This window comes from Schistocerca cancellata, chromosome 3 (genome assembly GCF_023864275.1).
Source record: "Schistocerca cancellata isolate TAMUIC-IGC-003103 chromosome 3, iqSchCanc2.1, whole genome shotgun sequence".
Lineage (NCBI taxonomy): Eukaryota > Metazoa > Arthropoda > Insecta > Orthoptera > Acrididae > Schistocerca > Schistocerca cancellata.
Window position 1 is genome coordinate 456,857,068 of NC_064628.1, and position 16,608 is coordinate 456,873,675.

Consider the following 16,608-nt stretch of genomic DNA (forward strand, 5'->3'; position numbering starts at 1 on the left):
TCTATCCACATTATTAAAAATGCCTGTTACAGAAAAAAAAAACTTTGTAACTGATGCCTCATTTTCTTTTCAACATGTTACGGTGAGAAAAACTATAAACCGAATGGACTGTGATCCCTTTCATTACTGAAGCTCTCTATTTTGTCATTTTTATAAAAATGTACCAAAAATTTCACTTACAATTTGCTAGAGTTTTTTCTAATAATCTATTAATTTGCTACCAAATCCTAAATATTATATTTACTGCAGTTAATGACTAAACAGCAATGAGCACCCAACCCCCTTCCCCTCCCCCCTCGGAGCCATGTCCTCCTGGAAATGCATGGAACATCGTTCGTTTGGCACCTGTTGAGGGGCTAGAATACACTGGAAATGAAACATGCTGAAATCACTTTGTCTTCAAAGAAAATTGGTCCCTGCCACATCATGAGGTATCACAAATACTTATCAATTTCTGAAAGGCCAATACCTCATATTTTATAATTCAATATACTTGTTTCAGCTATGTGAAACCACGCCTTGTCCATCAAGAAGTTGAGAATGGCTGGCGAAAATTGCTTTGAATTTCCTGTAGAACTCGTGTATGATACATCAACATGTTTTAACTCTTGCAAAGCCATGACTTTCTATGGCTCGGGTTGAAGTTCTTCAGGAGGCAACAGCACATTGTTCATGTCTCCCCCACTCCTTATGACAGATACTTTCACAACTTACTGATGCTCTGTAACATCTGCTTAAGAATCTCTCCTCCATACCTTGATCCTTTTGATATGAAGCTAACCACATTCTGTACTATGCACAGGTCTTGTTGTCTCTGTCTCTGTCTCTCTCTCTCTCTCTCTCTCTCTCTCTCTCTCTCTCTCTCTCTCTCTCTCTCCCCCCCCCCTCTCTCACTCACTCACTCACTCACTCACGAGAATCTGATCTAATCTACATTAATTGGACGCTAATTAGAATGCCATGGAATAAAATTCTAGCGCATCATTACAAAGTATGCCAAATAAAGTGGGGTTCAACAACAAAATGTAAGGGGACAACCCGTTTTGTTTGTGCAAACTGTCAAACTGAATCAGCCCCACCATAACTGCCCGGAATTTTCATCTGTAGGCCAATGTGAAGCATAAGGTGTACCAGAACACTCCACAATGATCCCCCCTTCCCCCCTGCTTTCCCAATAACAGGAGACTTGCCCCTGAAAGTTGTAAAAACAGCTTTTCTTGCCAATTGTCTACACTAAAATTCTGATTACATGGCTGTTATAACCTAATTATCTAGTCACATATAGCATAAGAAGTTTTCACTGGCACCAGCGTAACAACAACATTAAAACTGTACTAGAGCAATGCTAATCTTTAGAGTAAACTGATTATGCTAGTCAGTTATTAATTATGATATGCTAACAGGGACTAAAAGTAAGAAATATCATAATACAATTGAGTACAATTGGTACAACTACTTTGTAACAGCAATACAATTAAATTTTGGCTTCCTAGAACAGTATACTTTGAAATGACTATTTAATTTCTGCCATCCCCTTTCTTTTAATTCACAAGTGTATCATATGTCATGCCCAAAGAATTTGTGTAAATCATGTCTGGCTTCCAATAGCACATTTAGACAGCAAAATAACATTTTATCTCCCATTTCCCATTCACATAAAATCACTGACTGTGTGAAAAACATGAACAGTAGGATGACAAAATTTGCTCCAAAGAGCTCCCTTTTGCGTATTGTTGGCTTGCATAACTGTACTGTGTAACAAACACTAAGGAAACAATCCACTTCAAAATAAAAAAAGGCAGCAGCTTATTTCCTTATGGTAGGTCCATAGTAATCTTTAAGAAATATAATGTTACAAAGATAGCTGCAAAGAGGAACTTACATCGTCTTACGCCGTGTAGAGCAGTATCTACAGTATTCATGAGTTTATCAGTAAAACTTGTAGAAGGAGCATAATATATACGAGTGTCATAAAATGCCAAAGATGAATGTATCACTTCAGCTGGATCCTTAGGTTCGAACACTACAGCATCTGATTTGGGATAGCTTCCAGGTAATACACAAGCCAGAACCAGAATGAGTACTACTGGTACAACAATTTCAAACAGTGTTACAATTATATTTCGTCTCCTCACAACAGCATGTTTCCAAAGAACCAGATTAATCTGCTGTAGTAGTTTAGCCATCCTTCTTCTGTGTGATGGTTGTTTGTGTCCACACTACAGTTGCCCCTGTGGAAGAAAAATTCAATTAGACATAAAATATCTCACAGCTATCCAACCAACAGAAATAAGTTTTTAACTTCATCATCTACTTTTATTCTTAAGCAACCTAAACTCCCCTTCCATCTCTGCGCAACAATAATAGTAGCACCAGCAGCATGGAAAAATAAATATCACTTTGGCAGTAACAATCTCCAAAAGTTATGTCTCACTTCTGTTTGTTGTCATTATGAAGGATGAGTGAAACAACTCACGATATAAGCCAAGATTTTAAAAATTAAAAAAAAAAAAAATTATTCCAAGAATAAATTTCACATCTAGAAATTAAGCATATTATAGAGTAATCTCACAATTATGTTGGTGTCATTTATTTATCCTACTATCAGAATCAGACCTTTCATACATAACAGATTAAATTAAGCAACAAGTATAACATGTCAGGAATGATAGATTATAGAGACATTGCAAAAAGGATCAATTATTTAACAAATATACCTATCCAAACAGCAAAAGATATTGGAGATACAAAGAAAGGAAAGGAAAATAAAATCTACTAAACCACTAAGGAAATGATAGCAGTTTTAATTGATCAATAATAGGAACAAGATGGAATGTGATGAATAAAACAACAATATTCAGAAATCTCCAAAAGTTGCTGTGAGAAGAAACAATCTGAATCTGTTTATGGAATCAATGCGAATTAAAAGTATGGAGAAAACAAAACAGGGGACTGTCACATTTCATTAGCTAAAATGGGTAATGGCACAGACAACCAGCAACTGACAAAATTTTACAAGTGTGTGAAGATTTCTTGGAACATATGTATCGTTTAAGTGGAGTATAAAAAAAAATTAACAATAAAAACAATAGCATTCTTGAAGTAACACTAGATGAGGTGTATATAGGAATTCGAGGTACAAAGAAATTAATGAAACCTTCAGATGATGATTCAATTGTAATGGTTAAAGTTTGAGGGGAAAAGAAAAGAAACAGAAAGAAAAAAAAAATGTGCAAACTTATTTACAGAAAGTCTTCAAAGGAAGACAAGCCCCTCAACACTGGAACAAAGCTATGACACTTCTACTTAATAAGAGGGGAGACACGATAGATAGTACTTTTACTAACCTCTTCTCCAAAATGTGTAAGATAATTTTATTGATTATCACCAACAAAATATGGAAAAATGTTAATTTTCATAAATCAAAGGAAAAAAATGACTTTAGAAGTGGAAATAATACAACACATCATTTACAAGTCATAATCAAAATTGTAGAATGGAGAAATCTATACGAATTACAATGTGGCCTGAGATTCAGTGATTGAGGGAGCTACTCATTCAATTTCCACAAAATTTGTTTAAACTATTCTTGTAAAAAGCCTAATTAAATCAATGTTAGGAAGCGAAGACTGTGTACATCATAGCAATAGCTTCCATTAATTTCATCATTATAGTGCAAAATTAAGAAATGAAAGAGTCTTGCAAGAAGATCCCATATCACCCAATTTATTGCCATTTTATTTAAATTCTCTAGTTTCAGTGGATATATTTAGGTTGCAATCCTCTGGCACCAAGGTAAACTGAATAGAGAGATTCTTGTTTAGCAAGGCCCTTTAGTTCCCAGGATATAAATGGTACACATAACTGTTTTCACCAATGTGGTACCATATGCTGGCCAAAACTATATGATACAAGACTGTCTCATAACTTGTTGAAATGCGATAAAATCCCTATTTTGTTTAGCTAATCAAAACACACATACATCCTAGAAGTGTGTGAATTGTACATAACCCATTTCATTCACAAAGTAAAAGTTAGTCTATTGAAACACTGGAGCTGCTGCAGAACATTTTGTGCGCAGTGCTTGTAACAGTGATTCATGTCCATAGCAACAAACAAAATGCCCAACCCCTTATGTTGTGCAATAATATATCACTTTAATGGGCTGACTATTGAAAACCTAGTTTCAGTCATATTTCATAAACATTTTGTCTAAATCATCTGTTTTCAAAGCGTATGCTTAAATTCTATGGAAAATGGTAAAATTTCCATGTCTTGAACTTACTAATTCTGTTCCAAAGTGACACCTACATTTATGCACAAAATAAGTGTTTACAGTGCTATGTATTATGACTCCTATTACATGTGCTTCTGAGTATGATGACACAAAAGACCAAAATACCAAACGTCTTTTTCCAAAACTGTTTCACTGAGAAAGATCGCTCAGTAGATCCTCCTCTAAATCATCACACAAATGGCAAAATAACAGACACTGAAGTAAGTGACCACAGCCCGGTTATCCATGCGGTCTGATGCACGGCTTTCCGGATTGGGATGGAGCGTCTGGTACCCGGCACAAATCTGCCTGACGGACTTGTGCCAAGGTCCGGTGAGCCGGCCAGTCTGTGGATGGTTTTTAGGCAGTTTTCCATCTGCCTCGGCAAATGCGGGGTGGTTCCCCTTATTCCACCTCAGCTACACTGTGTGTCGGCAATTGCTGCACAAACAAGTTCTCCAGGCCCGCGTACACCACCATTACTCTATCAAGCAAACATAGGAGTTACACTTGTGTGGTATGAAATGAGATGTTCCCTGGAGGGGAGGGGGGGGGGGGTGTCCACCGGGGGCTGAACTGCACAATAACCCTGAAAGAGCGGTTCAGTGTGTGGGGCTGTGGAGGGGTGAAGTGGACTGCGGTAGTCGTCATAGGATTATGGAGCACTGCGGCTACAGCCGGGATGGAGCCTCTCCATCATTTCTAGGCCCCCAGTTAATATACAATCCAATACAAGTGACCACATCAAAACAAAGCAAATGAAATCACTAAGCAGGTGAAAGGTCACTGGATGCGCTATGATTCTACAAAGAGTGTGAGAAAGAATTTACTCCTCTTCTAGCAGCAGTGTAGTCAGTGGAGAAACGAATATTCCCGTCTTCAAGTAGGGTCATTGAACATATGCACAAAACTATAGGCCTATATCTGACATCCATCTGTTGTAGAATTTTGGAACATGTTTTATGCTCATACAGCATTACATTCCCCCCCCATGAACCATAGACCTTGCCATTGGTGGGGAGGCTTGCGCGCCTCAGCAATACAGTACTGTAGGTGCAACCAAAATGGAGGGGTATCTGTTGAGAGGCCAGACAAACGTATGGTTCCTGAAGAGGGGCAGCAGCCTTTTCAGTAGTTGCAGGGGCAACAGTTTGGATGATTGACTGATCTGGCCTTGTAACATAAACCAAAACGACCTTGCTGTGCTGGTACTGCGAACGGCTGAAAGCAAGGGGAAACTACGGCCGTAATTTTTCCTGAGGCATGCAGCTTTACTGTATGGATAAATGATGATGGCGTCCTCTTGGGCAAAATATTCCGGAGGTAAAATAGTCCCCCATTCGGATCTCCGGGCGGGGACTACTCAGGAGGACGTCTTTATCAGGAGAAAGAAAACTGGCATTCTACGGATCGGAGAGTGGAATGTCAGATTCCTTAATCAGGCAGGTAGATTAGAAAATTTAAAAATGGAAATGGATAGATTAAAGTTAGATATAGTGGGAACTAGCGAAGTTCGGTGGCAGGAGGAACAAGACTTTTTGTCAAGTGAATACAGGGTTATAATTACAAAATCGAATAGTGGTAATGCAGGAGTAGGTTTAATAATGAATAAAAAAATAGGAGTTCGGGTAAGCTACTACAAACAACATAGTGAACGCATTATTGTGGCCAAGATAGACACGAAGCCCACGCCTACTACAGTAGCACAAGTCTATATGCCAACTAGCTCTGCAGATGATGAAGAAATTGAAGAACTGTATGATGAGATAAAAGAAATTATTCAGATAGTGAAGGGAGACGAAAATTTAATAGCCATGCGTGACTGTAATTCGATAGTAGGAAAAGGAAGAGAAGGAAACATAGTAGGTGAATATGGATTGGGGGTAAGAAATGAAAGAGGAAGCTGCCTGGTAGAATTTTGCACAGAGCACAATTTAATCATAGCCAACACTTGGTTCAAGAATCATAAAAGGAGGTTGTATACAGGGAAGAAGCCTGGAGATACTGACAGGTTTCAGATAGATTATATAATGGTAAGACAGAGATTTAGGAACCAGGTTTTAAATTGTAAGACATTTCCAGGGGCAGGTGTGGACTCTGACCACAACCTATTGGTTATGACCTGTAGATTAAAACTGAAGAAACTGCAAAAAGGTGGGAATTTAAGGAGATGGGACCTGGATAACCAGAACCAGAGGTTGTAGAGAGTTTCAGGAAGAGCATAAAGGAACAATTGACAAGAATGGGGGAAATAAATACAGTAGAAGAAGAATGGATAGCTTTGAGGGATGCAGTGGTGAAGACAGCAGAGGATCAAGTAGGTAAAAAGATGAGGGCTACTAGAAATCCTTGGGTAACAGAAGAAATATTGAATTTAATTGATGAAAGGAGAAAATATAAAAACGCAGTAAATGAAGCAGGCAAAAAGGAATACAAACGTCTCAAAAATGAGATGGACAGGAAGTGCAAAATGGCTAAGAAGGCATTGCTAGAGGACAAATGTAAGGATGTAGAGGCTTACCTCACTAGGGGTAAGATAGATACTGCCTACAGGGAAATTAAAGAGACCTTAGGAGAAAAGAGAACCACTTGTATGAATATCAAGGGCTCAGATGGAAACCCAGTTCTAAGCAAAGAAGGAAAAGCAGAAAGGTGGAAGGAGTATATGGAGGGACTATACAAGGGCGATGTTCTTGAGGACAATATTATGGAAATGGAAGAGGATGTAGATGAAGATGAAATGGGAGATATGATACTACGTGAAGAATTTGATAGAGCACTGAAAGACCCAAGTTGAAACAAGGCCCTGGGAGTAGACAACATTCCATTAGAACTACTGACAGCCTTGGGAGAGCCAGCCCTGACAAAACTCTACCATCTGGTGAGCAAAATGTATGAGATAGGCGAAATACCCTCAGACTTCAAGAAGAATATAATAATTCCAATCCCAAAGAAAGCAAGCGTTGACAGATGTGAAAATTACCAAACTATCAGCTTAATAAGTCACGGCTGCAAAATACTAACGTGAATTCTGTACAGACTAATGGAAAAACTGGTAGAAGCCGACCTCGGGGAAGATCAGTTTGGATTCCGTAGAAATATGGTAACACGTGAGGCAATACTGACCCTACGACTTATCTTAGAAGCTAGATTAATAAAAGGCAAACCTACGTTTCTAGCATTTGTAGACTTGGAGAAAGCTTTCGACAATGTTGACTAGAATACTCTCTCTCAATTTCTAAAGATGGCAGGGGTAAAATACAGGGAGCGAAAGGCTATTTACAATTTGTACCGAAACCAGATGGCAGTTACAAGTAGTGGATTGCAGTGTGAGACTTGTTCGAAGTATTTTCACTGGGGGGGGGGGGGGGGGGGGGGGATGCAGTAGGGAATCCAGTGGGCATTCTGGTGAGATCCTCTCCTGGAACTGCAGGTTATGTAGCAAGAGTAAGTTGATAGAGGAGCAGGAGCGTAAGATCTGTGCCCTTCAGGTGCAGTTGGAAAACTGCACAGGAGGGGCTAGGTAGGATGAGGAGGGAGAAGGGGGTTGGGGAATGGGAGCTGGCTGTTGGCAAGAGATCTGCTAGGAGAAGAAGATTTTCATATAGTTTTACTATTGGTGTTTACAATAGATATGACCAACTGTCAGAGTCTAGTGGAGAGGAATCTCTAGTAGCTGTAGATGTAGTAAGTGTGCAGCAGATCTCAGTAGCTACGGTGGCTGGAACAGTTGCAAAGTCTAAGAGAAAGAAGAAGGTTCTGCTGTTAGATAGTTGTCATGGTAGAGGTGTAGGCCAGCAGTTGCAGGAAGTGTTAGGGAGTGAGTACCAGGTCACCAGCATTGTGAAGCCTAATGCAGGATTGGCTCAGGTTAACTAGGGGGGTTATGTAGGGATTTTACTAAAGAGGATCAGGTAGTGATTGTGGGTGGGGCTGGTAATAGTATTGATAGGGATGGGGAGTATAACATAGATGGTGACCTGGAAAAGATAGCCACTCAGACTGGCAACACGAATGTGCGTTTCGTGGAACTGTTTCAGCATCACGATCGGCCTCATCGTAATACAGCCGTCAGGCATAATAACATGAGACTTGGGGGTGTGCTGATGACAGAAAGCATGGGTCACATTTCAGTGGTGTCTGTGGAGTCTATCAGTAGGACGGGTTTCACTAGACATGGCCTGCACCTCAACAGGTATGGGAAGGGGAGGTTGGCAAAGCTTATAGGTGACAGCACAGGTGGGGTTGGTGGGATCTCTCGTGGGAAAATTCCTGCAGTAGTGGGTGTTAGAGCTGCACCTTTTTTAGATTGAAGTCAGCTGATAGGTATTCCTGCTTAAGGGAAGCCTCTCTAACAAAGGAACCACTTTTGACAAAGCTTAGGTATCCGAGTAATGAGGGAATTAGTATATTTCATCAAAATATACAAGGTATTAGAGATAAAGTTAGTTAACTGCTTATAGATGTTGACTCTGAAATTATTGGTATATCTGAACACTTCTTAAATAAGGAGATAATTCAGAGGCTTCCTTTACCAGGATACAGGTTGGCTGGCAGCTTTTCGAGGAGCTCTTTGCAGTGTGGGGGAATAGCCATGTATGTGAAAAACGGCATCCCATGTGAGTCAATTGATGTTTCAAAGTACTGCACTGAAAAGGTGTTTGAATGTTGTGCAGGTGTGGTTAAATTTAATGGAGCTAAACTTCTAACTGTTGTTATTTATAGATCCCCAGACTCTGATTTCACAACATTTTTGCTAAAGCTAGAGGGGGTTCTTGGTTCACTTTATAGGAAATACAAAAAGTTAGTTATATGTGGTGACTTCAATATTAATTGTATAAGTGATTGTGCAAGGAAGAGGATGCTGGTAGACCTCCTTAATTCATATAATCTTATGCAAACCGTATTCTTTCCAACGAGAGTGCAAGGGAACAGTAGAACAACCATAGACAACATTTTTGTTCATCCCTCGTTACTAGAAGGGCATTCTGTTAGCAAAAAGGTGAATGGCCTTTCAGATCATGATGCACAAATTCTAACTCTAAAAAATTTTTGTGCCGCAACACGTGTTAAATATAGTCATCAGCTGTTCAGGAAAGCTGATCCAGTTGCTGTAGAGACCTTTGTAAACCTTATAAAGGAACAAGAGTGGCAAGATGTTTATAGCGCTGATACAGTAGACGATAAATATAATGCTTTTCTCAAGACTTTTCTCATGCTCTTTGAAAGTTGCTTTCCGTTAGAACGTTCAAAACAGGGTACTAGCACAAACAGGCAGCCTGGGTGGCTGACTAGAGGGATAAGAATATCTTGTAGAACGAAGTGGCAATTATATCAAAATGTTAGAAACAGTCAAAATCTAAATGCAGCAGCCCATTACAAACAGTATTGTAAGGTGTTTAAAAATGTTATTAGGAAGGCAAAAAGTATGTGGTATGCAGATAGAATAGCTAAGTCTCAGGATAAAACTAAAACCATATGGTCAGTTGTAAAGGAAGTGGCTGGTCTGCAGAGACAGGTCAAGGATATAGAATCAGTGCATAGTGGGAATGTCCGTGTTACTGATAAGTCGCATATATGTACAGTATTTAATAATCACTTTCTGAATATAGCATGTGAACTAAATAGAATCCTAGTCCCAACAGGGAATCATATAGCGCTCATAGAAATAAGTGTTCCGCCTGAAATGCTCCTCCATGATACTGCCAAGAGGGAGATCGAATTAATAATTAAATCACTAAAGACCAAGAACTCTCATGGATATGACAGGGTATCCAGCAGAATACTGAAGTATTGTTCTATGTATGTTAGCCCAGTACTTAGCCATATCTGTAACTTTTCCTTTAGGAGTGGTCAGTTTCCTGACCGATTAGAGTACTCGGTAGTGAAGCCACTTTATAAAAAGGGAGACATTGATAATGTTGACAATTTTAGACCTATTTCTATGTCATCGGTGTTTGTTAAAGTTATCAAGAAGGTTGTATATACAACGTTACTGGAGCATTTAAATTCACATAATTTGCTGTCAAATGTTCAGTTTGGTTTTAGAAATGGTTTAACAACTGAAAATGCTATATTCTCTTTTCTCTGTGAGGTTTTGGACGGATTAAATAAAAGGTTGCGAACACTACGTGTTTTCTTTGATTTAACGAAGGCTTTTGACTGTGTTGACCACAAAATATTACTGCAGAAGTTGGAACATTATGGAGCAAGGGGAGTAGTTTACAATTGGTTCACCTCTTACTTTAAGAACAGAAAGCAGAAGGTAATTCTCCGCAATATTGAGAGTGGTAGTGATGTTCAGTCCCAATGGGGCACTGTTAAGTGGGGCGTTCCCCAAGGGTCGGTGCTGGGGGCACTGCTGTTTCTTATTTATATAAATGATATGCCTTCTAGTATTACAGGTGATTCAAAAATATTTCTGATTGCTGATGACACCAGATTGGTAGTGAAGGATCTTGTGTGTAATATTGAAACAGTATCAAATAATGTTGTTCATGAAATAAGTATGTGGCTTGTGGAAAATAATTTGATGCTAAATCACAGTAATACTCAGTTTTTACAGTTTCTAACTCACAATTCAACAAGAACCGATATTTTGATCAGACAGAATGGGCATATTATAAGCGAGATGGAACAGTTCAAGTTCCTTGGCGTTCGGATAGATAGTAAGCTGTTGTGGAAAGCCCATGTCCAAGATCTTGTTCAGAAACTAAATGCTGCTTTATTTACCATTAGAACAGTATCTCAAATAAGTGACACTTCAACACAAAAAGTAGTCTACTTCGCATACTTTCATACGCTTATGTCATATGGTATTATTTTTTGGGGTAATTATTCAGATTTAAAAAAGGTCTTTTTGGCTCAAAAACGGGCTGTTCGAGCTATATGTGGTGTAAGTTCAAGAACCTCTCATCGACCCCTATTCAAAAATCTGGGAATTCTGACATTGCCCTCACAGTATATATTTTCTTTAATGTCGTTTGTTGTTAGCAATATTAGCCTATTCCCAAGAGTTAGCAGCTTTCACTCAGTTAATACTAGGCAGAAATCAAATCTGCATGTGGAATGCACTTCCTTGACTCTTGTGCAGAAAGGAGTGCAGTATTTGCTGCATCCATTTTCAATAAGCTACCACAAGAACTCAAAAATCTTAGCAGTAGCCCAAACTCTTTTAAGTCTAAACTGAAGAGTTTCCTCATGGCTCACTCCTCCTATTCTGTCTAGGAGCTCCTGGAAGAGCTAAAAAATTAAGCAAACCCCAGTGTTACATTGTTGATTTTCCTTATTTAAACTTACGACTTGTCACCTGAATATGTTTTTTTATATTTCACTTTATCTGTTTCTAATATCTTGTTATAATTCCATGTACCGACTCGTTCCATGACCATGGAGACTTCTCCTTAATTTGGTCCCATGGAACAATAAATAAATAAAAATAAAGAAGAGTTGAGGGGCATGAAAGGGAAGCAGCAGTTGGGAAGGGAGTGAGACAGGGTTGTAGCCGATCCCCGATGTTACTCAATCTGTATATTGAGCAAGCAGTAAAGGAAACAAAAGAAAAATTTGGAGTAGGTATTAAAATCCATGGAGAAGAAATAAAAACGTTGAGGTTCACCGATGACATTGTAATTCTGTCAGAGACAGCAAAGGACTTGGAAGAGCAGCTGAACGGAATGGACAATGTCTTTAAAGGAGGATATAAGATGAACATCAACGAAAGGAAAACAAGGATAATGGAATGTAGTCGAATTAAGTCGGGTGACGCTGAGGGAATTAGATAGGAAATGAGACACTTAAAGTGGTTAAGGAGTTTTGCTATTTGGGGAGCAAAGTAACTGATGATGGTCGAAGTAGAGAGGGTATAAAATGTAGACTGGCAATGGCAAGGAAAGCGTTTCTGAAGAAGAGAAATTTGTTAACATCGAGTATAGATTTAAGTGTCAGGAAGTCATTTCTGAAAGTATTTGTATGGAGTGTAGCCATGTATGGAAGTGAAACATGGACGATAACTAGTTTGGACAAGAAGAGAATAGAAGCTTTTGAAATGTGGTGCTACAGAAGAATGCTGAAGATTAGATGGGTAGGTCACATAACTAATGAGGAGGTTTTGAATAGAATTGGGGAGAAGAGGAGTTTGTGGCACAACTTGACAAGAAGAAGGGACCGGTTGGTAGGACATGTTCTGAGGCATGAAGGGATCACAAATTTAGCAATGGAGGGCACCGTGGAGGGTAAAAATTGTAGAGGGAGACCACGAGATGAATACACTAAGCAGATTCAGAAGGATGTAGGTTGCAGTAAGTACTGGGAGATGAAGAAGCTTGCACAGGACAGAGTAGCATGGAGAGCTGAATCAAACCAGTCTCAGGATTGAAGACAACAACAGTTGTTGTTGTTGTGGTCTTCAGTCCTGAGACTGGTTTGATGCACTCTCCATGCCACTCTGTCCTGTGCAAGCTTCATCATCTCCCAGTACCTACTGCAGCCCACATCCTTCTGAATCTGCTTAGTGTATTCATCTCTTCGTCTCCCTCTACGATTTTTACCCTCCACGCTGCCCTCCAGTACTAAATTGGTGATCCCTTGATGCCTCAGAACATGTCCTACCAGCCGATCCCTTCTTCTAGTCAAGTTGTGCCACAAACTCCTGTTCTCCCCAATTCTGTTCAATACCTCCTCATTATTTATGTGATCTACCCATCTAATCTTCAGCATTCTTCTGTAGCACCACATTTCAAAAGCTTCTATTCTCTTCTTGTCTAAACTATTTATGGTCAATGTTTCACTTCCATACATTGCTACACTCCACACAAATTCTTTCATAAACGACTTCATGACACTTAAATCTATACTCAATGTTAACAAATTTCTCTTCTTCAGAAACGCTTTCCTTGCCATTGCCAGTATACATTTTATATCCACTCTACTTCGATCATCATCAGTTATTTTGCTCCTCAAATAGCAAAACTCCTTTACTACTTTAAGCGTCTCATCTCCTAATCTAATTCCCACAGCATCACCTGATTCAATTCGACTACATTCCATTATCCTCGTTTTGCTTTTGTTGATGTTCATTTTATACCCTCCTTTCAAGAGACTGTCCATTCCGTTCAGCTGCTCTTCCAAGTCCTTTGCTGTCTCTGACAGTATTACAGTGTCATCGGCAAACCTCAAAGTTTTTATTTCTTCTTTAAGTCAGTAGGAAGAGCATTTGGAAGGGAATACCAAGGATAGAACACTTGCATACTCAAAGTAATGATAATGGAGCGAAACTTCTTAGCTGTGCAAATGCCACTAACTTAAAGATTAAGAGATATTCTTTCCTCAGAAGGACATTTACAAGCCAACTTGGGTATCAGCAGATAGTAGAACAAAACAACCAAATAGACCATGTGCTGACGATCAAAGGAAGAAAAGCAGTATAAAGAATGTGAAAACTATAAGGAGAGCCGAGACAGGCACACACCACAACCAGTCAGTTAAGACAGAGAGAGGACAATGAATGGCTATAGAAAAACCAAGGGGAGAAAATGGTATAAAAGAATGGGGTCTTGATGTGGACAAACTAAAAGATAATGAAAAGGTGTGGGAATTTATCATCAAGCTTTTTTAAAAAAAAAAAAAAAAGTTTAGTTTCTAACAATGGAAGACATCCTCGATATTGAAGGCCAGTGGGAAATGATAAAAACAAATGTGAAAGCAGCAGTAAAAGTGTGATAAAAAAAGAGAAAAGAAGAATCCATGGTTCTTGAGAGAACGAACAAAAAGTGAAAGGAAAAAGAAAGTAGCAAAGGGAAAAAAAACACACTTGAAGATTCCAATGAAAACAAAGAAGCATGTCGAAAGTCTAGTGAAAAGAGCAGAAGATGATAAATCTGTAGAGAATGCAAGAGATTTTTACATGTTAATAAGGTTATTCAGATAAGGAAACACACCAAAGATGTATAGGACTAAAGACAACAGTGGTATAAATTTGAAAGTCTAAATTTTGGGGAGTTTTTAAATGTTGATGATGAAAATATAGAAATGGAAGAACGACATATGTGAGAACATAATGCCCTTAATTGCTCTGCCGACACTGAATGAGAAAGTGGATGCAATAAAAATGCCAAAAACAAAAAAGTTTCAGGGATAGATGGACTAACAGTTGAACTACTTAAGAAGGTAGGACATAGAATTGCAAATTGGAATGAATAAGTAATGCCATCTGGGTGGAAAGAAGTGGTCAGAGGGCAATAAACAAGAATGCAGAAATCAGGGGCAGCTCATTACTTAGCATAGCATACGAAGTGCTCTCCAAGATTACCCATAAAACAATGGAATCATATTTAAGAGAGATAACAGATGAGAAGCAAGCAGGTTTTATGAAGACTCAATCCTGCATGGGTAAGATATCTGTATTGACAATAGTGATGGTTGATTTTAAGAAAGTCTATGGCAACATAAACAGAGAACAGTTGTGGGAGAAAATGCAGAATTTTGGAATACCAAAGGAAGTTACAAATCTTATAAAAGTTACAGTGGAAGACTCAAAGGGAGAGTGAAAATGTGTGGAGAATATCTCATGGGTTTTGACATAAAAACAAGTGTTAGACAAGGAGATGGAATATCACCGCTCTTGTTCAATGTAATAATACATGAAGCACTGGGTGCAATAAGTGAAACAGGAGAGGGAATCAGCATACAAACACTAATGAATGTATTGGCCTTTGCAGATGATGTAGCATAACCGCTGAAAATCTAGATGACCTGAAAATACTGGCAAGAAAGCCATTTCAAATAGCAAAGGAAGTTAGATTGGTTGTACCAAGTGTTTAAAGAAGCAGAAGAGTAAGGAGCAAATAACAGAAAAAAAAACAAGACATAGAAGTGAGGATACAAGTGGCACCCAGAGAATCGTATTCACTCTACAAACTACTGCCATCCAAAAGTTTATCAAGAGGAACCAAAATGAGAACACACAAAACTATAATCAGACTAACATTACTATATAGGTCAGAAATATGGTGAACAGATAAACATACAAAAAAAAAAAAAAAAAACGGTTAAGGTTTTCCAAAATAAAATCCTTAGGAAGATATTTGGACCAATTTGCAAGGGAGAAGAATGGTGGGGTCGACCGAAGCGTCCGATCCCACCCGTTGGCTTTGACCCGTGATGTAAGGCTGTTGTGGTGTGTGACGTCACGACAGCGCGGAATGTAGTTTGTGAGAGTGGCATATTTGTAGGCGTCGTTTTGATGCGATCGGTGGTGCTCTCTGGTGGTGTGTTAGGTGATGTTTTTGGTTTAGTTTGCAAGAGTCGCGTCGTGTGTGAATTTTGGTAAATTGCTTTTTTTATGTCTTTGGTAGGTATGGATATGACTGACAGGGTCAACAGTTTTCGGTTGTCGGCTATGATGAGGGACAGTGCGTTGTCTCTAATGAAATTTCTGTAACTATTCGGATTTTTGGATGAAGTTTTGAAGTGTTCAGTATGTCGTGAAGAAATGACGCTTACTTAAAGTTCCGGCGTCTCGGACCATGGACGGCTGTATATGGAGATGTCGTAAGGATAACAGGTCAAGGGAAGTGTTCAATCCTAATGTGTGGCTGTGAGTGTTGGTATTGGTATCAGGAGATGTTTTTGAGCTATATAGGTCAAGGGAAGTGTTAGGTCCTAATTTATGGGATCGGGAGCTGCTGTTGAGCTATATACGTCAAGGGAAGTGTCCGATTCCAGATGATATTGTGTTTAGTGATATTTGGGGAGTTTTGTGATGTCTGTTTTTTTCGTCGTTTAGCGTGGTTTTGTATGGGGGTGGGTGTCTAAATTTGTTTATATTTAGTTTTTCCCCACCCAAAAACCCTCTATTTCCCGCGCTTATCCTGTTAGTGCCATTAGGCTTTTTGTGGAACGTGTGCGCGTTTGTTTTTCAATGTATTTTCGTCCTCATAATGTGTACGGAACGACTTTATTTGCGCCATATTGGAATCGTGGTTTATGGTCATTTCCGCCATATTTGTGACGTCAAGGGTCAAAGCAGACAGGCGGGATCGGACGCTTCCGTATTCCCAAATGGTGAAGAAGAAAAAACAGGGAGCTCTGGGAAGCGTATAATGAACCAGACATTGTTGCAGAAGCTAAGACAAAGAGAATGAGATGGGTTGTGTACATCAATACAAGAGAGGAGGGATTAAGAGAAGTCTTGGAGAAGAAACCTGAAGGTGTAAGACCTTTGTCAATCTGGCTAATCAGATGGAGAGATCAGGTCAAGAGGAATGTTTGATCTTAGCCGCCAGCTTCGGCCAGTGACAATGTTAATGACTGCCAACACATCACCTTTTCGT

General features: G+C 39.1%; 1 protein-coding gene across 2 annotated transcripts in view; it reads right to left on the minus strand.

Annotated features, from left to right (window-relative positions):
- Positions 1-16,608, minus strand: part of LOC126175225 (phospholipid-transporting ATPase ABCA1-like) — a 455,526-nt gene that overhangs the window by 435,883 nt on the left and 3,035 nt on the right. For both annotated transcript variants that reach the window (XM_049921856.1, XM_049921857.1), the window contains exon 2: positions 1,883-2,231. In XM_049921856.1, the coding sequence (XP_049777813.1) occupies positions 1,883-2,186 (304 nt within the window). In that variant the 5' untranslated portion in view covers positions 2,187-2,231. The remainder of the gene's footprint in view (positions 1-1,882; positions 2,232-16,608) is intronic.